Genomic DNA, 21816 nt, shown 5'->3' with positions numbered 1-21816 from the left:
CATGAAATTAACAAGCTGAGGAGAAATATTGTAATGAAACTTTGTCATTCAAGAGCCTTGTTTAGATTCTTGTACATATGCGACGGCCAGTGAAAAATTTCAATGACGCTGTCATTTATTCCAATGTATTACGCAGGAGCAGCTGTCACCGGTCGTGTATGGTGAGTAATTGCACCGAAATTATAGCCGCAACAGAGAGCTCGTATAAAGAGCAGGAGTTCTGCAAAATAAACGAGGGCGAGTCAAATGAAAGTCAGCCAATGCGAATATATGACAAACTGGGTACCTTATTTAAGAGTAGTCTCCATGATCATTTAGACATTTGTGCCGTTGTCTAACGAGTCGCCTGATTCCCGTCTCATTAAATTCCTTGGGTTGCTGCTTCGAAAAGTCTGCAACTGACTCTTTCACGTCATCGTCCGACACGAATCTGGTTCGCTTGAACAGTTTTTTTTTTTTTCAAATGCTCCAAAAAGTGGAAGTCGCAAGGCGACAGGTCTGGGCTGTATGGCGGATGTTGCAGCGTTTACCACTTTAACATTGCCAGTTTTGTATTAACCACATCAGCCACGTGGGGACGGCATTGTCGTGGAACAAGATGATCCCATTTGTCAGTTTTCCACGTACTTTGTTCTTGATTGTGACACGCAGCCGATCTGGCGTTTTACAATAACGAAACAAACTGATAGTCTCTCAAAATTTAGCAAATTTTATCAGTAATGGCCCCTGGCGATAGAAAAAAAAAAGTCAACAACACCTTTCCGGCGGAAATGACGGCTTTTCCTTTATTGGTGGTGGTGAATTCGAATGTTTCCACTGTAAGCTTTGCTATGGTGTTTCAGGCTCGTAGAAGTGGCACCATGGTTCGTCCGCGATCACAATTGGAGACAAGAAGTCGTCACCCTTCTTGTGATATCGGATCAGATGAGTCAAGGCAACGCTCAACTTCTCCGTCTTCTGGCGGTAGTTCAAAATCTTGGGCCACCATTGGGCACACAAGAGCGGATAACCGAGATGCTCATGAATTATGGCGTTAACCGAGCCGTGACTGATGTCCACACGCTCTGCCAGATCATCGATGCTTATCCTCCATTCTTGTCTCATCATTTCATCAACCTTTGCAATTTTGTTAGGGGCGATCGCACGATGGCCTTGGCCCGGCCTTGGATCGCCTTTGCAACTTTCACGTCATTCTTTGAACCGTTTGCTCGAACGCTTCACAGTGGCCAATGAAATGCAATGTTCAACGTACACGGCAGCCATAAGGCGACTAGTTTCTTTTTGCGAAATATCTTCAGCTGTCAAAAACATCAGGCCACTACGCTGCTCAGCTTCTAGAGCATCCATTATGTCGCGCAACCATGTTCAACCCAGTGTATGAGAGCATTAAACAACCTTTATACTCACACCTGCGTGTCACTTTTGTAATAGAGAGATGCCTGTGTCACGTGCATGCCTCGCAGATAATGGGCCGAACAATTACTGCGCGGGGTGGGTTGTCTCACTTTCATTTTACTCGCCTTCGTACATTAGAAATGCGAAGATACAATGGAATATACAAATGCGAAGATACAGCTTGATAAAAGGCAGAAAAGTGTCACTGGAAACAAAGTTCATTGCACGTATATACAATACCCCACAACAAGATATTGAAATATACATATAAGTCTCCTATAAATCTACGTATCTAAAAAAAAGTAACTGTATACAATGCATCAAACAAGGCAAATAAACATGTTGCACAAACACAGATTCCCAGAATCCTAGATCCCACCCCCATTCCATCCACTCCCCCCGATGTATCGCGCGCGACGGGAGGCGGCGCGCTTGCTCCCCGCTTTTCTCTTTTGCGCCCAGAAGACTGAGCCACCATCGTCGTCTCACCCATTCCAGCTCCCCATCCCCCTCCCTACGCTTTCACTCGCACATACAGCATGCGGTGCGCGGTCACGATGTTATCGCCTTTGAACATGAGGGCGACGGCGACGGCAGGAATGCGCCTGGAGTGTCCATATAATTGCTATCGCAATACTATATCATAAGACTATCCGGCAACTGAAGCGTCCTGTGGCCCATTACTGTCCGCAAAAGAAGTAACAAAATCGAACTTTCACCATACGAAAATTCGTAGCGCCACAGCAGTCTCTCTTTTTTTTTTCCTTTGTGGGGCCGGGGCACCGAAATGAAAAAGCGAAAGGTATGTTGGCCTCAATCGAATGCCTACTTTGGGCACCTAATGTAGGTACCGAAAGAATATCGAAGAAAACATGAGACGCTTGGTCCACCGAGAACCATACGCATACTGCTCGGTATCCTACACTGGCGAGACAAGACTTTCCGGAGAGGTTGCGCTCAAGCGAACGCGGTGCAATTCGTCGAGTCCCCACAGTGATGGCGGCGAGCGACGATAGTTTCTTTTTCTCGTCTGCTAGCCAGAAAGTGCCCAAAACTCTGCCAGACGAAAATCCACTCGGCCAGAGAAAAGCGAGCGCGCACTGAAGTGCGCCGCGCGGTGGTCGGAGCAACACGAGAAAAATGCATGCGCTCTGGCTGCCTCTGGCAGCCCGTGGGTAGGGTTGCAAGGACAAAAAAATTGAAGAGGCTCAATGTCTCCTCGCGAATAAAAGTCTAAGTAGAAAAAATAAATAAGAACGTAGTTACCTTTGCTGACTTTAGTGTCTTGACAATGATGCTTTGGCGTAGGTGAAAAAAATGGCGTAGGTGAAAACTTTCAAATATTAAAGGCACGCCGGACGCGAGTTGAACCGAATGCATAATGTTGGCACTGGCCTAGAGTTACTCAGGCTATCTTTTATTTTCCCCTTAATTAACAGACTAGTTATGTTAATCAACTTTTTAGGTTTTGGCTGCAGACCGTAAGAGTGATACGCAAAGTTGTAGAGCACCTTGAGAAACCTCTCAATGAATTGTTTCCAACACGATATGTCTCACGTGGTCCTTTTTTCCGCGTTCCAAAGAAAGCCCGCGAAATATTAAAAATATACCACGTGACGGGACGCTTGCGCACTGTCATTGTGCTGCTCTCAAGCGTGCGATGGATGAACAAGGTCGGCTGCAGCGAGACTAGCCCGCGACAGGGAGTTATGTCTGGTGCAGTTATCTTGGCATACGGCTCTAGTCGCATGACGGTGCAAATGCATGCTGCTGGCCGAGCGTTGCCAAAGCAATAAAGCGTCTAAGGCCACGAAAAAAAAAAGACGAAAGCGCATTTTGATTCAGCTTGAAAGAAGGAAAGGGCGAAGCGCGTGGGGATGATGGAAGACGATGACGGCTGCTACAATTTTGCCTTTGTACACAAATGACCTTGTAGTAGTTTTCGAACTGAACGATGGTGCTACAACTTTAAACCTTAGGGCTCGAACAGCAGCGGATAAATCACACGGGGGCAAAACTAACTAATGGTAAAAAACACTTTGGCTACGTTCAAGGAAGATTACGCATGTCTTCTTCAGACGAAGACTCTTTTCGCACTGGCCCCGTCTGCTCTCCTTCTCACACTTGCAGTCTACCAGGCGTTCTACCACCGTGACCGGTGTATCAGTCCCTGAGATAGTGTGCCCGCAGGCTTCCCCAATTTACCGAATCTAGATCACACCTTATGTACCTCGTTTGAACCAATGCCAGCCAACTGCAATATATCCAGTGCTCTACAGACGTCCGTATCCCTGAGTGTTCTCCACAGCAACGCTATTTGGCTGTGACCAACATTGAGCAGCAGATATGGCTTACTCCAATGAAGAAAGAGCAGGTATGGTTTTGGCTCAGGTGAGTCAAGTGGACACAGAAGGCGCGCAGTTGAGCTATTTCAACGCTGGAATCGAGGTACGCGTCCGAGCTCAATGACGATTGTGCGTGCATATATGAAACGCTGAGACAGACTGGGACTTCTACGAAGAAACGACATGAATCTTCAATCCGGGGCGAGGACGTGGAGACAGATATTTTGTCAAAGTTTTTTCTAGACCCAATCGCAAGTGTTCGTAGTGTGGGGGCTGAAGCTGGAGTGTCAAAGTCTTCAGTGTGGAGAGCACTTAAGAGCAGGCAACTTCTTCCGTACCACGTGCAGGTGCACCGGAGGTTGGATCCTCGCGATTTCCAATATTGAAAGGACTTTGAAAACTTGATCATAATCAAGACGGAAGAGGACCCAGGCTTTTTCAACAAAATACTGTGGACCGATGAAGCTACCTTCTCACGTAATGCCCAAGTGAATATCCACAACGTTCACTGTTGGAGCGACGAAAACACTCACTGGGTTTTGAAAGTCTTTTAATACCATTGGAAGTGTGCGTTTGCCCTACTGTAAGCTACCCTTTTTTGTCCAGTTCTTTTTCCTTTCCTTCTTTGCTTTTTTTTTTGCCTGCTGCCGTGCCTATATTTGATTAGGGAAATCGGAGTGAATTCAGAGCTTAATTCTTGTCTTGTCATAAGGTCAACGCTCTTAGCTCAACAACTTGGTGTGCCGTAGGTGCGAAAGTGTGATCAAGCCATTGGGCACGCAAAAAAAGTTCTTTCACTTACTATATCCGGGCATTGCACCATAGCCTTGGGCGGCGTAACCTAAAGGCAGGGGAAAAAAAGCAACATTGCACAAACAAGCGATAGAAACAGGCGGGTAAGCAGCATCTGCCGTTAACGGATATATCGATATTCATAACTTTTTTCGGCAGTACCTTTAAGCGCCTTGGTCCCACCGCAAACGCTTGCGTACGCGAATAGTTCCTGTCAGTTTTGTCCAGTGGTTATGAGGAGGAAACGACAGGTAAATTGAACCACCTGCACTACACCTTGCACAGTCCCCCCTCCACTTCAATATTCAGTATGAACGCAGTGGCAATTCATTTGATTCGGTGCGCCAAGTATTGATGCCCCGTTTGACCGGACGTCAGCAAGGAAGAAAGCCTTTCTCATAACGCTTCCAGCCAATGACCAGCCTTTTGGTGTGCGTTGAGCTGATGATATCACGTAAAGAGTAAGTGGTTTATCGACAGGGGCAAATCCGTCCTGCGGAAGCCCGCAAGATGGATGAACGATCATGAAAGAAAAAGACTGCCATCCACCTGACATGAAGCTAACAGGAAACGGGTTTCTCAGCAGGCTTCGCAGTTGCAGCAGAATACGTTTCCGAACGGGGACGAATTTTTCTTCAGCTGCGAAGCTCTCGTTCTGAAAAAGTGATATTTTATAAATTCCACCACTTCACTTATTTTCGGTCTGTCGCAGTTAGTTTCTGAAGGAGTTGAACAGTGCGTTCGTGTGTCTGCTGGGCATAAACAGTCGGCTGAAAAGTGCGAGTCGCGGTTACGGCGCATTGCTCACCTTGCGGCGAAAACTGGTCCGTGGTGTAAGGTGTGCCTGAAAAGAGAGCCGATCCACTTTAGAAGCCATCGTCATCATCGCAATCATCATTTTTTTTGTGCAATACCACGGACAACAGTCCAAACAGGAGAAGATCAAAACAAAAAGAAGGAAATATACATATCAGCAAACCACAAAATATTACGTAGCAAGGGTGAAGTCTATGGTGTGAATTCCACTCTGTAACTGCACGCTGGAAGAATGAACATTTATACAAGTTAGTTCTTGCGAATACAGACTTGATGTGATGACTTCGTGACGTGAGGCTCGACCAGCGTGTTTGTCCAAGTAGTCGTAAGGTTTTATTGCCACTTTACCACAATAAAGATAAGCTAAGAAATTCAAGCGTGCTGTTTTTCTCCTTCGAGCAAGTGGTTCAAGTTCGGCCCATTGCGGCATCGCCGAAGGGGAGTCAAGACGCTTGAAACGTTTGTAAACGTAGTGGACGGCTAATCTTTGGACCTTTTCAAGTCTTCCTGCGTTCGCCCGATTAAAGGGGTCCCAAACAGCACTGCCGTATTCTAAAGAGGGTCTGATAAAAGTTTTGTATGTCATCAATCTTAGGGAGGGCGAAAATTCGCCCAACTTATGTGTCAAAAGGCCGAACTTTTTCGGGCTCTAGAGAATATGTTATTTATGTGGGTCGACCAGTTGAAACTGTAAGTTAATGTCAGTACTAAATATTTGCATTCCTGAACCTCTTCAAGGGGTTTTTTTTTTATATGGTAGGCAAAGGGAAGTTTATTGCGTTTATTATTGATGCACATGTGCATAGTTTTCTTAAGGTTAATTGCCATTTCCCATTTAGGACACCATTCTGCCAGTATATTTGAAGTGTTATTCAGGGTGATTTGGTCAGAGAGGGAATTTACAGGAGTAAATACGACACAGTCATCTGCAAATAACGTTAAATAAACAGACGAGTCCGCCACGTCCACAACGTCAGTATTTAATTTAAATTAAACACGAGTGGTCCCAAACCACACACCTGCGGAACGCCTGAGCATACATATAAACCGCGAACAGTATCCGTCAACGCTAACGTACTGATTGTGGTTGGACAGATATGCTTTTTAACCCAGTTAATAATATGCGAGAACAAACCAATTTCTTCCACTTTTATATTAAATTTGAATGCATAACCTTATGAAATGCTTCCGAGAAATCTAGTAAAGTAATATCAATCTGGTCGCTTTGCTCAAGAACCTTCGAAAACTCATGAACTGTTGTGATTAGTTGAGCTACTGTGAAGTATTCATGCAGGAGAGTGTGTTGTGCATCAGTCATTGTTTATTCTTTCGCGATAAAAAGTCATTTATGTATTTTGCTAGGATATGCTCAAACATTTTACATGAACAAGAAGATATGGGGCGATAACTATCTATCTGTAACGAGGAGCTTTCTTAAAAACAGTGGTAACTCTTGCTATGTGCAAGTCATCAGGAAGCATGGCTGTATCGACAGACTTGTGGAAAATTATTGGCGAGCCACCTGTACTGAATATCTTTTCAGGAAAGCATTTTGAATGTTGTCCGGTCCTGGCGATATTTAAATGTCTAAGCGCAAGGTAGGCTTAGTAACGCCATCAATAGATATACTAACACTATTGTTCTCATTATCTTGGCGTACTTGGGCAAATGAATTGGACATTGAAGAACACGGCCTGGAAAAAGCACTTTGAAAAAAAAACTTGTTGAATGATAGAGCTATTTCTTTTTCAAGGAAAAGCCATCATCATTTATTTAGGAAAAATAACTGTACAAAAGTGTGTGGAAACATGATCTTGAATTGTAGCGCGAAGTGACATATACAGACTATAGAAGCAGACAGGATGAGCGCTAACGCTCAACGAAATTTTTATTGAAACTAACAACATATATAGGTGATTGCAAATACCGCAGCGTATGAACATGACAAGGTCTAAAGAGATCAGGTATACATATCAAGAGATAGGGAAACCAGAAAGCAAACAACAAAAAGACACTACTTAAGATTAGCACACGTGCTGGGAAGATATTGAAATCCCCCTTAGTAAATTCGTACCAACCAGCTCGCATTCACACCATGTTAATTTAAAAACAACGTTGCACGTAGCCATTGCACGGCATCGAAAACGCGATAAATGGAGATTTTCTTTGGCCTACTTTTGATATTAACGCGAACAGCCATAAAAAAAAAATGTCGCTACAATCCCAAAACACGCTAAGGGCGCTGGCCGTTCTGTCCCCCCTGCAGCAAGACGGCACACCTACGAGCCCTCTCGCCGAACGTGTACGCTTGTGAGCAGCCTTGTCGGCTCACTACCTCGTTTTGCGCGTGCGTGTTCGCGTGGTGCACGTTCCTCACCTCGGTGCACCGTTGTTGGCGCACTCCTTTTGTCGTTCGTGGTTCTACGCTGAACCGAACCAACGGAACTGAGGAAAAGAGACGTTGCGCAGTCCCAAATTGCTCGACCGGTAGTGCGAGAAACACGACATGTGCTAGAATGCGCAAAGGTATCTTTCACCACGGTAACTGCGCCATCAGGGGCCGAATCTTATAACGGTTCGGTTGGGGAACCGTTCGTTTGGCCTCACCTGATAGGCCAAAATTTTGGTTACGTCACAGGTCGTCAGAGGCAGCGGGGCGGTATCGCAATTTATGACTACGTCATGTATCTGTCCATCATCTTCAAAGCGAACCGGTCGTATGAACCGGCGAAGGGGTAGTCCGCTTTGGGTTCCGTTGCTGTGGCTTGGCTGTTGGCTTGCGACCTCGGCCGCGCACGCCGGTCGCGCGACCCCGGAGACACGCGGGCTATTACTTCGTCGTCTGCTTGGCGTTGCTCTCTCGGTACCACGGCTGGAAGTGCGATACGCGTTCGAAGTGACGGATAATGAGTTGCACTGCCCTTGCCAGCTTTCTAAGTAGACCTTATACTATCAGGCTATCAAATAGAGGAGACTCGGGTGCAAGCGTACCAGTGGTCATTCCATGCATAGGAAGGAATATTGCACACTGCAGTTCATCGCCACTGGTCTGCAGCTCCCAAAGGTGGGTCGGAAGCGAAGCATTCATCGGAACGTTCTACATCTCTGCTGCCGACACGGTTCACAAAGTTGCTCTCGCAATTACTGTGTTGGCCGGTAGAATGGCTGGGTCAGCTTTCCCGTGACCTCCGCTTCAAAGCCAATGTCAAAGAGATATTTGCATGGTGAGATCGAATTCCCAGTGCTATCGCCAGCGTGAATAGCTCGCAGATCGCCGTTCAGCAATCAGAAGTGTTCAACCTAGGCTGGTTCAGCGCTTCCTTCGTTCGGCTGATAAAACTATACAGTCAGGATGGGAAGATATTGTGGAGATCTCTTGTTTGGTTGCCCTTTTTTCTCTAGTTCGGGAGTGCCGCACTTTGTTCCTCAATTTCACGGCACAGCGCGCACCTTCAGCACCACGCTCTTCGATTTTACTTCGCGCAGGCAATGCAGGGCCCATATATCGCAATGTTCCATTTCAAGTTCCATTGCTTCTATCACGCGACGTGCCGTGGGCAGATAGCAGGGATAGCGGTAGCGTGGCGGCGAGCGAGTCATGTCCGAGCCGATGACGAAGGGCGAAAAAAGAGGGAAAATTGATATAGTCGGCTAGTAAAGGTGTCCCTAAGAACCAGTTCACGGTTTCGTCGCGCTTGCTACTTAAGTGCTGGCAGTGCGTTCCTGTTGCGTGCATCGTGCGAGCTCCTGCAGATGGTAGCAGACGACATAGCGCTGCGCTCTGCCAACTCATTTACGCTTGCGAGACCACCTGTCGGCTGAGAATGAAAAAAGAATGACAGTAATAAATTACTTCTACATTGCGTAAACGCCCGGTACCACACGTTTATACTTCAGAACTTGGCATATAATATTCAATTTATATTTTACAGTTACTTAGCAAGCTGAAACATTCTGCAATTCCTCGATTAGCTCGTCATATAATGACGTACACTTCAGAGGTGGCACCCTCTCATCTATTGGTCGCGTCCTCCGGTTCTTCCACCACCGGCTTGGGAGTGGCACATCAAGTGGCGTAAGCGGTGAAGCGAACGGTTCGTATTCCGAACACGTATAAGATTCGGCCCCAGAACATCGGAGTAACCGAGTCCGTGGGAACGTCGAATATGTAGGCAACCGCTGCGTGCCAGCTTCCGCCACGTGGGTGCGTCGAGCTCTTACCAGTGGCAGCGATGAGTTACGTCAGCGGGCGAGAGAAAGCGGGACAGGAGACCGCGCTCTCCGAGTTGAGGGGATGCATTTCTTGTATTTCTAAATTTCCGGGCTCAATAACTTCGGACTGCGTAGGCCTATCACTGCCACTCCCGTTGCACTGATCTCTCCAACCGTCAATCTACGCTTTAAAGGCACCAGTCAAATGTGCAATTCGTTGCGGCGCTTGCGCGAGTGCTTCCAGCTCGCTGCCGCTGGCCCCAAGCTTCATTTTTACTCATGCATCTCGTGCGCTTTTTTTTTTTTTCAAAGAGGCCCCGACAGCAATCTGAGCATTACATTTGAGAACAGGTCCACGCACTGCAAAAGGGGAAAACGCAAATGTGAAGAAAACAAATGATCTCATTCCAACTGAAAATGCAGACGTGCGTAGGAAACTGATTTATAAGTAAAGCACTCACGACACACATTTTTCAAGAGTGCAAAACTTCAATGTAACAGGAAGACTGGTATAATGAACAAAACGAGCAATGCAAATGCGAAAATTTGCTACACTGTACTATATATCATCCCGTAAATAACAAAATAAATAAACGCAGGAATTCGGAGCAGCTGAAAAAACATAATACGCGACTCCCTACCAAACTTGTTGCAGCCAAGAACTCGCGCATATCGTTTTAACCGCCCATAAACAATCAAAGGTTACCTAAATTCAGGACGATAGACAGAGCTGCATGGGCAGCTAAGAAAAATTCGAGGGGAATGCTAAGCAAGCGTGTTCCGCCCTTTAACTGAAAGCCTGCACGTATCACAGTGGACTATGAATTGCATCTGCCCTTGGAGAATACAAGTGAGTTGCGCTTACCCGAATCATCGAGGTCGGAGGAAGCTGGAATGAAAGGGAAGCTCTCCTGTCATCGACGTGCGACACGTAGCAAGCAGACAGCAAACGACGTAACGGTAAAACGATATGGACCGCAAATTTCGCCTTTGATCTTGTTGTATGCGATGTTTTTTACGCTGATAACAAACAGTACAACCCACAACAAACCCTCCTTTTAACGAATTCATTGGAATCATAAATGGACCTCGTTATAACTGGTACTTTGTTAAAAAGAAGAGGCTCGGAAAATGACGTGACAAAGCGGGACCCGCGTACCAACAGCAAGAAACTCGTAAAAGGTATACGAGACAGCGCCACTCTAGACAGTTGCGACGCGATGCCAAAATTCTGCTGTCCCCCACGAGCAGCTGCCTCGGCTGTCGGTATACGTCACGTGACAGAATTAATTTCATCACGTGACGGAGTGGCATTCACAGCGCTATTTAGGATATCACAAAGAAAAGCACAACAAAAAGTCCCACGAAGATTTTCCGCTGCGCGCTTCGTACTACCCGAAGTTTGATGTAACTGCGAATCAGGAGCACAAAAACTTCGAATAAAGCGATATTTCGAATAAAGCAACTTTGTTGTAAGAATGAATAGGTGTACTTAGTCACGCCTATTCATATGGTGACTCATCATTTACGAAACTAACTCTGACCTAACGCCTACTGTTCGAGTAGACTGCACAAGTACTTCGACTGAGCAAGCTGCTGAATCAAGTGCAACAGCATTCGTTCGAATACAGAAAGGAAAGCAGTTGCGACGCAACGACAAAGTACAACCAAATTTGTGCTATGTATATCCGATATGCTTAATTTAAATATTAACGGAAACAGCAATTTCTTGGGGTGATTTCTATCACTTCATTTGACAGGCTGCATCTCAGTCATTGTAAGTATGGAGAAATCCGATGTAATAATTTACAATTTATGCGACGTTCTTACTTCGTTTTTACTGACCTTCGTGAAAATCGTGTTGAGAATACAACTGCTATCGTCGAGGGTCGCTTAGTATATGACAACGTCCATATTTCATTTCCAGGATCTTGATGTCCTTTTTTTTACTGCATTACAAAGCACTAACTTAGGTTTCCTTTTCAAAAACGTTGTAATCTTTGTCAGCTTGGCAGAACATTTATAATACGTAAACTCAAATCTGTTTTAAACAATTTGTAATTTTCGTTTATTCTCAATTACGACCAAATATAGACCGGTCTGATCTTTCGGGTGGTGGAAAAAGAAATCGCTTTCGCGATCAACCAGCGCGAGAAGTTCATTTGAATGCTTTGCCGAGGGTATCTACGAAGGCACCTCGTAAAACAGATCCGGCTATCTATCTATACAAGCCATGCTTGACGTTGCATTGATTAGAGATTGAAGACGTACTGATGTCTATTTCTGACTTCTGACTTCTTTTTCCAATCGGCAATAAGATTATAGCTATAGCCTTATTCCTAAAACACTGCCGCAAATTTTTGTTCTCTGTCATGATGTCACGACAATGTATATGATGCCGGGCCAGGAATTTCGAGAGAACGTTAGCAGTAAATTCAGGAATCCTATATGCATTTTCCAGTCGTCGTACCTGATGATCTTGCTGCGCGCGAGAAACGCAAACTTTCAACTTCGAAAGTATGTTACAGTACTGCTTTAAGGGAAATAAACAATGCCTGTGAATGATAGTCCTAGGTGCCTGTCGTCCTGTTGCATCGTTTTAAGATTACTTCGGAGTCTAGCTGCAAGTCGGAAGATTTAGAGTGAGTTACAAAAGCGCCAGACGCATCGTTTCTTCGGGAATAGTTTGAAGAACTTCAAGAAAGCTAACAAAGCGGCAACACTTACGCGGTTGGTATCCTTGGTATCCTGGGTATCCTGGGTATCCTTGGTATCCGCCGTACTCTGCTAGGGAAAGAAATGAAGGGCAATGTCGAGACTATCAGTGTTCTCGTAGGTGCCGACCGTGCCGGGTGGTCAAGCAGCCGGCGACAGTCTCATACATCGGCTTGCCTCTCTCTAAATTTTTTATTCGAAGCAGCAAAATTTTCCTACAACCACGGCCAAACAAGCAGACAAGTTTGTTAAGTTAAAGGTTGCAGCTAAGGGGTATAGTGACACTGTTATGAATTTAGCAGAACTCACGTAAAAAAATGCAGTAGTTTCACGCAGGATCCAAAGCGTATAATAACTGCTGTTTTTATGCTAACCAACCGATACATGACAAAAACTTCAAGCGCACAACCAGAGGAGGACGGTGAAAGAAGACAGACACACGAGCGCTCGTGTGTCAGTCTCACAGTTCACGCAATATTGTGTCTGCTTTTGGTGCAGTGTTACGGAATTGTAAATTTCTTGCTGCAATGTTGTTTCTATTTACTAATTCTCGGTACCTTTTGTAAGGAAATTGATTATATATATATATATATATATATATATATATATATATATATATATATATATATATATATATATATATATATATATTCTGGGTCTAAATGTTCGCGCAATTGGGCTCTCTAGGTTTGCAAGATATTATCTAAATGCGTGACAACGCAAGAAATCGTTTAGCTCCGACCCCACTACCTTGAATTTGATTATGCTTGTTGCGCATAAATGAAAGAAAAAGTATACCGACTTTAGCAACTATATTTATATATTTCTTATTATTTTAGTGGACACTCTTTTAACAATGTTGGAAATCTCAAAATTTATAAGACAAGCATCAAGTTTACAACCCGAATTATGAATACGAAACGATATCAGAATTCTGTGAATTGCATCTGTTGTGACATCTAAAGTAGATAAAATTTATGCAAATTGTACGCCGCATTGAAATGTGCCGCTGATTTGTGAGTGGGACTTTTGTAAGCGCCTCACAAAATATGGCGACAATTTCACGTAGGCTATAAAGTTAAATCAAACTTGCCAGCTCTAAATGCTGTCTTTCTGGCTAAGTTGTAAACTTTGTGCTTCAGTTATGTTATACTTTGATTCACAGAATTCGGGCAATTTTTAAAAAACGTTGCCTCCAGCGTCGACAGAATTCAGCTTCCTCTACTAATTGCAACAAAATCTCATTTCAATCAGTTCAATAATTGTCGAGTGACAGAATTCCTGCCTTTCACGGGGGAAATCGAAGTTGACCTCCTCCTAAATGCCGGAATTTCAGATATCGTAAGCGGTTCCTTAATTATTGCATTTATGTGTTTCATGTGTATTTGAATAGGAATCTAGAAGTTGGTGCTAAGTGGAAGCTTCCTGGCAGCTAACTGTTCACTGCCAAGGTAGTGGACACTCCTTGTACAAGACAGTAAAAAAAGGTGTCTACAACACAGCGCTAGAGTTCGTAGCAGCACACATATAACGTGAATTTGGGGTAACAAAGTAAAGTAATAGACTAAAACCTATTATCATTTCAAATTATTAGTGTTAGAGGAACGATTTACATTCGGTTTATTACAATTTCATACATACCAGTGTGGCAAACATACTGTGTCGCTATATAGGAGGGTGAGTTTGGTCAAGCAGTGAGCCATCAGGTTCGGTTAGTTTTGGTTGGGCTAAATAGAGTGGCGATGTTTGCCGAACGGTGTGTGAAGTTGAAACGCAATAGCCACTTACGAGCCTGCCCACCGTAGGCTCCCGGATGCTGAGGCACGCCGTAAGCGTCATGTGGGCTGAAGGCTTGAGGTGTCTTGGCGCCGTAACCACCACCGTAGCCTGAATGAGAGAGAAAAAGAGCCCCTTGAGTAGCTATCGCATGAGGACCCATCCCGTTCGTGTGCCAGTATGACTCTGCTGGCCCTGCTGGCACGAGCACTGTGCGCAAATTGTTGCCCGGCACCCCCTTTCTTTGCACGCGTCTTCTAGCACAAATAACATTTTCGCAATGCGCACGCCAGTCATAACACGCTGGCATCAATTCTGACCCGCTGTGTGTGTACAGTGGCGGAACGAACAATAAACGTCAAGCAAACGTTACCCCATTTATTCCTGAGCGCTGACTACGCCCACGGTTTCCCGTCTCGCGCAGCTTCATCGCCTGCTACGACACGTACCCCTCGCCTGCCTCACACACGCCAGCGTTGTTGTGAGACAACCCGTGGAACGGTTCCTTGTGCCCGGCAGCAGCAGCAGTTAGTTGCTTTGCGTGCTACGTCCCCGTAGCAGGTCGCAGCCGCGTACAGTTAGAACATCACCCGAGGAGTTCAACGTACATACATACGTGCATGCATGCATGCATGCATGCATACATACATACATACATACATACATACATACATACATACATACATACATACATACATACATACATACATACATACATACATACATACATACATACATACATACATACATACATACATACATACATACATACATACATACATACATACATACATACATACATACATACATACATACATACATACATACATACATACATACATACATGCATACATACATACATACATACATACATACATACATACATACATACATACATACATACATACATACATACATACATACATACATACATACATACATACATACATACATACATACATACATACATACATACATACATACATACATACATACATACATACATACATACATACAAGAAATGTCTAGATACATGCACAACAAATGTCACAAGGTATACTTTGTGGCGCAAAATACATTTCTGGAAAAGGGACAGAAGAAAGGGAGACAGTGAAGCGCCAACTCAACTCGGCGCTTCACTGTCTCCCTTTCTTCTGTCCCTTTTCCAGAAATGTATTTTGCGCCACAAAGTATACCTAGGAAATCTAAGCACCAACTTGCCCAAGAAGAAGTCCTTTTGGAACAAATGTCACAAGCTTTCTGCTTGTTAAACACAGTCGCAAAAGCTACTAATATTCTTGAAATTATTTTAACTCTTTTACGTTCTACGTTTCTTTTCTTGGAAAAAAGTTTGGGGCGGGTATTGAATATTTGTTATGCAACTCTTTTTAGACTATCTCTCGCTTTGTTCTTGCGGTGGTTATGTTATCTTTCTTTTTTTAATTACATGAGAACTCGCTGTTCGTGTATTTCGATTTTTCAACATGCAGGATCTGTATGTTTCGGCTAAGCTGTATTTTTATTTTCAATCTAAACCAACGGCTGCCGCTAGAGTCCGCTATATTACAAGCATTGTGCAAAAAAAGAAACTCGAATATGGCTGAATATTGCAACGCGCACGCAAGTTGACAAAGGCATTGACGATTGAATAAAACGGTCCCTTCTCGCGTCTAACAGCTGCTGTCCTTTTAACGGGCATCGTTGCGAGTACATGACCTGAAAAATGAGCGAGCCAGCGGTGGGTGGCAAAGTCCCGGCTGCTCCACGAACACACACCTTGTGTGTTTTACACATGCAGTGGCCGTGGCACAGTCATGTGCTGGTGTTTTTTTTTCTTTTTTTTTTTACAGCGAGCGCACGGTGTTGTTCCACGTCGTCCCTAAATACTCAACTGCACTGTCATTTCGCATGAATGCTTACCGCGTATTCATTCCAGAGATCCAGTCGGATTCGCCCTTTTCTTGCGTAGAGCGGTGTGACGGACGCCAGTTACGGTTTCGTTAGGGGCTAACTGCAATTAGGCGAATATGATCAAAGCCAACTTGGCACAGCTGTAAAGTTGATCAAGCTCAATTTTGTTATTAATAGCATTTAACAAATAACCCTTAAGCAAGTGACGTGGGCACCTGATGGTTGGCGGATATGACTGAGGTCCTGGCACATGGCCTCCGAGAGTCTGGGCGCGCCGTGGGCCGCGCCCGATCTCGTAACCTAGTCGCCGAGTCGGCTTTCGCCATTCTGGATTCTGCGCCATTTACAGCGAGCAGCAACGGAGACTCATTCCTTTTAGTTGCAGTTATGAAGACTCTTAATTTCTGGAACCTTTTTTCGTGAACCATTCACTGACACTCACAACATCGCAAGAAGTATATGTACGCCATCTGCAACCTCTCACGTGGTAAAATGTTTCGCTGCCTTTAAGCGAGACAAAAATTGCGGTAGGCCTGCATAAGCAACCTTTAGATAATGAAATCGCTTCTTAACCCACTACGCTGCTCTCCCACGAACTGTCGGAACTGTCCCACGAACTGTCTGACGGCCAGGATTGCGACCGCCCGGCCCGCTTTCGTTGCACCCCCCGAGAATAGACAGACGAACCACGGACAGCGAACATTTTCACACCGTGCCGCCTGATGGATAGCCGCAGCTGGCTTGAGCACATTGCTATTGTTGAGCATTTCCTGCGTAAACATTTTCCTACGTCTGAGCGTCGGCCTCTCAATACAATGGGAAAATACAGAGCAACTATTTTCTTTCTGAGGTATCTTAGCCATAGTGGTCAATAATGTTTGACGATCTACAGTAGTTGCATACTGGTGATTGGAGGTGGTTCGACTCTCTTGGAAGTGCGTGGTAAGAAGTGATTTATTGTGTATTCCCACACTGCGACCTATAGGCTGCGCCAGACTTGGTTGAGGCAGGACGACTGTCCGGGAGATATGGTGAAAAGAGATGCTTAAACGAGGTCACTTCTGACCACGTTCAAAAAGTGTCACATTATGGCGATACTTCAATGCTCGCAATATCATAGGCGTTCCAGTAAAGGCCTGACGTGTGGCGCAATTGTAAGGCACTGGTGTGACGAAACTGGTCGCGCCGTGCGCGGGCCCCCCTTCCGCACCGACGGAGAATCACCGACGCGAAACCAGACAGGCTGCGGCAAAGCGCGCGCTCACCGAGCGTCATCCACTCGGAAAGAGACGGTCTGGCGTTGTAGCGATAGCAGCTCTTCGGTATGTGCCCGCTATTGGCTTCGTGAATATATGCTAGAAGTTCCTCGGAGTTCCCGTGGTCATTTACTTATTTATTTATTTATTTATTTATTTATCTATCTATCTATCTATCTATCTATCTATCTATCTATCTATCTATCTATCTATCTATCTATCTATCTATCTATCTATCTATCTATCTATCTATCTATCTATCTATCTATCTATCTAATTAGAAGGTTCGAGTGAGTGTTCGTAACTTAAGGAAAATTTAGAAAGGTTTTACGACACCTCAACGACCCTTTTGGAGTCTTGTCAACTTTCGTCATATTATTCCGAGGAGAATACGCGCGTCTTCGTTCAGCCACAGCATCCGATGAAGGAACGTACCGGACACAGCTTCCCGGTGAGCCATGCAGGTGCATCGGATATGCAGCGTTTCTAGTCCAAGTGGAATCTTGAAATGCGATGCCGTTTTAGAAAATCGTAGCTGTTTCCCCTGTTCACACTCCGAACGTTGACTCGCCTTATCAGGAGGTAGTTTAAAGCCACAGCCCAAAAGCAACGAACAATTAAAACATGAAAAAAATCAGCATTTAAAGCGAGTCATCATCAGCGACATTTAGCAAAATATAGAGTGTTTTGGGTCGCTACTTGGGGACCTCGTTACAATTTTAGAGGATACTATTTTTTTCGCTTTCGGCTTACTACCGACATGCGACTTGTACGGCATATTCACAATGAAACTTCGTGGCTAATTTCATTTCCATAAGCCATCTGAAAATGTCTTTTTTTTTCAATGATGCTGATACATATGCATTTTTTTTATTTATAGTACATTAACTGCAGCAGAAAGAGCTACCATAAATACTTGTTAATGCGTTTACCAACGATTGAAATAATCATTTATTTGAACGATAAAGATGGGTTTCCTTTTTGGCAATACAACCGTATCTGTTGAACCTCAACAGCACAGTTTCGGTGAGCGAAAACTGGCTGCGTTTGGGAGACCGGGTTCGGTGAAGATTTCTTTGTGGCGACCGAAGGTTGAAATCGCCATTTGTCTGACCCTTTCATTGTCCATCTTGTAGCTAAAACTAATATGAGACTATGAATAATACCTATCATTTCGGGGGTGATAAAGAAAGCGGCGTAGTAAGAGTACGAGCACTGAGACTGAAAGTTCACCTCTATTCCGCCAAGCAGAACGTACACGTAGCTGGACCCTTCACGACCCATTTGTGGGCCATGACCTGCAGTGTAAGAAATTGTGGATGCTTGAAAGTATGTGTCGGCGCCGCAAACATCTGCGCTGTCGCTGGCAAAGGAAAGCGACTGCATGATCTCCTTCCGGGATACAATGAGCCACAAAAGCTGCTAAAGGAAACTCTGACACTACTGTCCGCGAGATGCTGCAAGCATGGTGGTTCACCCAGCATGGGAATGGTGGCATCGATTTGACTAAACTTTTCCGCCTGGCTCCAAACGACTTTGTGGCTCTACAAACAGATCATACTCAACGTTATACTGCGTTAGAGCGCCACAATTTCTAATGAATACCACGTGTGCATAAATTTATTGTCTCGCTGTGTTAAACTGTCGCTGTAAAACTACGACTGCTTTGAAATTTAAGGTGAGACAGCCTCACAAAGACGTCTTACGCCATACAAGCATGCACGTATACTAATAAGCCACCATTCATGTGGTTGCCGAAAGATGGCAGCGCCGGCAGAGTTGTAGTTCTAGCAGGAAAACCTGTGTCTTTTGAAACACGAGACACGTTGGCACCTACCTTGGTTGTATTGCATGTTTGCTGAAACATAGCATGAAAACAAAGTGTGAGCAAAGAGGAACGTTGAACTCTTTGAACGACAGAAAACTGTGCGAGCTCGTAGGGAGTAAATGGTTCGAAAAAGTAGGCGTGGATGAAACCGAGGTGAGCAAAAGCACTAACCTAACCTTTCAAACAACGAAAGCCAAATCACTGCACGTACAGTACAGATACAGCGACGGAACGTGTCAGCCAATCAGGAGCGAGAGCCAGCTGCGTGCCACAGAGTAAGCGGCCAATCCTTCCAGGATCCTACAATTCTCAGAGCGTTCACCGCGAAGGCACCAGTGATGTATACATTAGGGGGGCCTTTTTTCCGGCTCTCATTACTGAGTGTGGTTGATGCGAGCCGTAGCTTGCCTGCAATGCATAGAAGACGATATGGTGAAGCAGAGTTAAAAACACTTCTTTAATTCCAGGGTACACGCCTTTATGCCAGTACGACAAGTACAAGGCGCATTTTTTTAGTCCCCTCTCTGCATTTGACTCGGCCACAAGGCATCTGAGAAATGGTAGAAAGCCAACTCTACAACGGGTGATGAACTACTCGCGAACCTGCGGCTATGAAGGGTATGCTACAGGGGCGGAGCTTCTGCGCATGCGGTACTGCTCCCAGTATTCAGGAAGCGTTTGACAGAACTTCTGGTTTCTCGGAACGGATGCTGCATCAGCGCAGCTTCCACACGCGACGGGTCCGCATTTGCCCAGATGCGGGAGAAAAGCGTAGGACAATAAGCCAAATTTAACGCTCTCTGCTGTATTATGCCTTATTTTGCCACGGTAGTTAAGATGTTTAGCTCCTCTCTTCTCCAGCTTAAACACAGCGCTGATTGACAACCGATTTACTTTTGCGCAGAGAAACTAACACAGCTCTAACGCCGCGACAAAGGCACGAAGCATAAAAAAAAAATATGCAGGGTGCCTCATACACAGTGGTGCAAGCGCGCAAGAATGTGCCTTGTCGCAGCTTTGCAGCGAAAAATCAGGTGTCTGTGAGCGCGCAACGTTTCGTTTTTCTCCCTTCGTCGTTAGTACAATTCCCGTCTGAAAATGAATAACCAACTTGAAGATGCCATCGCGTTAATGGCTACAACAATTGACATTCGGCTTTAGCAGGCGCATCGTTGCAACGGAAGCAAATTTCCGAAGATGACGTCATTCGGACACGAGCTGACACACACACGTAAGCATTCCATCGCTATCAAACCGAAACATATCCGTCGCGGTGAACGCGAAGCGCTGCTTGGCATGGGCTGGCAATGCTCATCGCATCGAACCCGCGAGCTCAGTCAGCAGCGCAGCCGCCGCTGCACAGCCACAGGGGACCACGGCGGCGGCTGGTCGGAAGGCCGGCTGTGCGAGCGAAGACCAGTGCAAACCGGAGAAACGACGGCAAGCAAACTTCTCTTGATTGCGGAAGAAGCAGAGGTCACATATTTTGGCATGGCGTCCGCAACTGCCACCACAATAGCGTTACTGCTACCGGTTCTAACTGCGCATGCGCAGCCACCAGCCACCCCCATCGGCAGCGGTACATTGGTAACGTTTTGTAAAATTTTGTAAAAGTAAAATATTATATTATGGGCTTTAACGTGCCAAAACCGCTTTCTGATTATGAGGCACGCCGTAGTGGAGGACTCCATAAATTTCGACCTGGGATTGTAAAAGTTCCTATCGAGAAGCTGGACCGATAGCAGCAAAAGTTCAGGGACGCGGCTGTATACAGGTAAAGCTGATCAACGTCACCTCACATTTATGAGAAGCGCATTGATCCGCACAACGTGGAAATCCTGGAAATCGACCGAACACTGTAAAGCGGTGCTGCTGCGTCGTCTTTTCGCTTCGCAGTCGACGAGTGCCGGCGCTGTGTTACCAGCCACCGATTAATATTGCCAAGGGCCTTACCTGTTCAGAGGAAACGTCGAACGCGAATAGTTCCAAGCGGCTGGCTATACCGACTGCTTAGAACGCCAGAAGCACGAGACACTGTGATCACGAGCTCGCGCGGTCCGTTGGCTCTTCCCGTTTGAAAGAGCTCAGCCCACTATACATCACATATGCCGAGATTCAGACTTGAAGAAAGACACAAATATACAAGCTAGTAAGAGGAAAGAAGGACCCAGTAAAGTGGATTGTGGTAACCATAGTGAAGAAATGCATCAAAACAAATGTATACGTACAAATTCTGCGTGGGCAATTCAACAAATAAACTACATGCAATCTAACAGGTGTAATAATAACACCACCGTAATACTTACGAGCGAGAGACAGCCATAAAAACAAATTGAAGGGCACTTAGGTAAACCTATGCGGATGAATTCGAAAGCATTGCGACGTGTGTGTGTATATATATATATATATATATATATATATATATATATATATATATATATATATATATATATATATATATATATATATATATATATATATATATATATATAAACGAGAAGAAAGGGGGTTAACCGAGGGACCCGATAATTATTAGTCATATAATGAGAAGCCAACAAACACTGACACCAAGTACAACATAAGGGAAATTGCATGTGCTTAATAAATGAAATAAAGTAATGATAAATTAATGGAAATTAAAGTGGATGAAAAAACAACTTGCCGCAGGTGGGAACCGAACCCACAACCTTCGCATTTCGCGTGCGATGCTCTACCAAATGCGCGCGCTACCGCGGCGTCGTTTTCCCACCCACTTTCTTGGGTATTTATG

The 21816-nt window shown here is 44.9% G+C and overlaps 1 protein-coding gene across 16 annotated transcripts in view; it reads right to left on the bottom strand.

Annotated features, from left to right (window-relative positions):
* LOC139049177 (uncharacterized) overlaps positions 1–21103 on the bottom strand; it is a 110252-nt gene extending 89149 nt beyond the window's left edge. For 11 of the 16 annotated variants that reach the window (XM_070524493.1, XM_070524490.1, XM_070524477.1 and 8 more), the window contains exons 1-7: positions 21000–21103; positions 19056–19076; positions 14064–14162; positions 12288–12347; positions 10426–10449; positions 5341–5376; positions 4543–4581 (exon numbers count right to left, since the gene is read on the bottom strand). In XM_070524493.1, coding sequence (XP_070380594.1) covers positions 4543–4581; positions 5341–5376; positions 10426–10449; positions 12288–12347; positions 14064–14162; positions 19056–19071 — 274 coding nt within the window. In that variant the 5' untranslated portion in view covers positions 19072–19076; positions 21000–21103. The remainder of the gene's footprint in view (positions 1–4542; positions 4582–5340; positions 5377–10425; positions 10450–12287; positions 12348–14063; positions 14163–19055; positions 19077–20999) is intronic. The other 5 variants (XM_070524482.1, XM_070524486.1, XM_070524478.1 and 2 more) reach the window with 4 other exon arrangements.
* Positions 21104–21816: the final 713 nt, after the last annotated feature.

Source organism: Dermacentor albipictus, chromosome 8 (assembly GCF_038994185.2).
Source record: "Dermacentor albipictus isolate Rhodes 1998 colony chromosome 8, USDA_Dalb.pri_finalv2, whole genome shotgun sequence".
Taxonomy (NCBI): domain Eukaryota; kingdom Metazoa; phylum Arthropoda; class Arachnida; order Ixodida; family Ixodidae; genus Dermacentor; species Dermacentor albipictus.
This window is presented reverse-complemented; position numbering and strand designations above follow the sequence as displayed.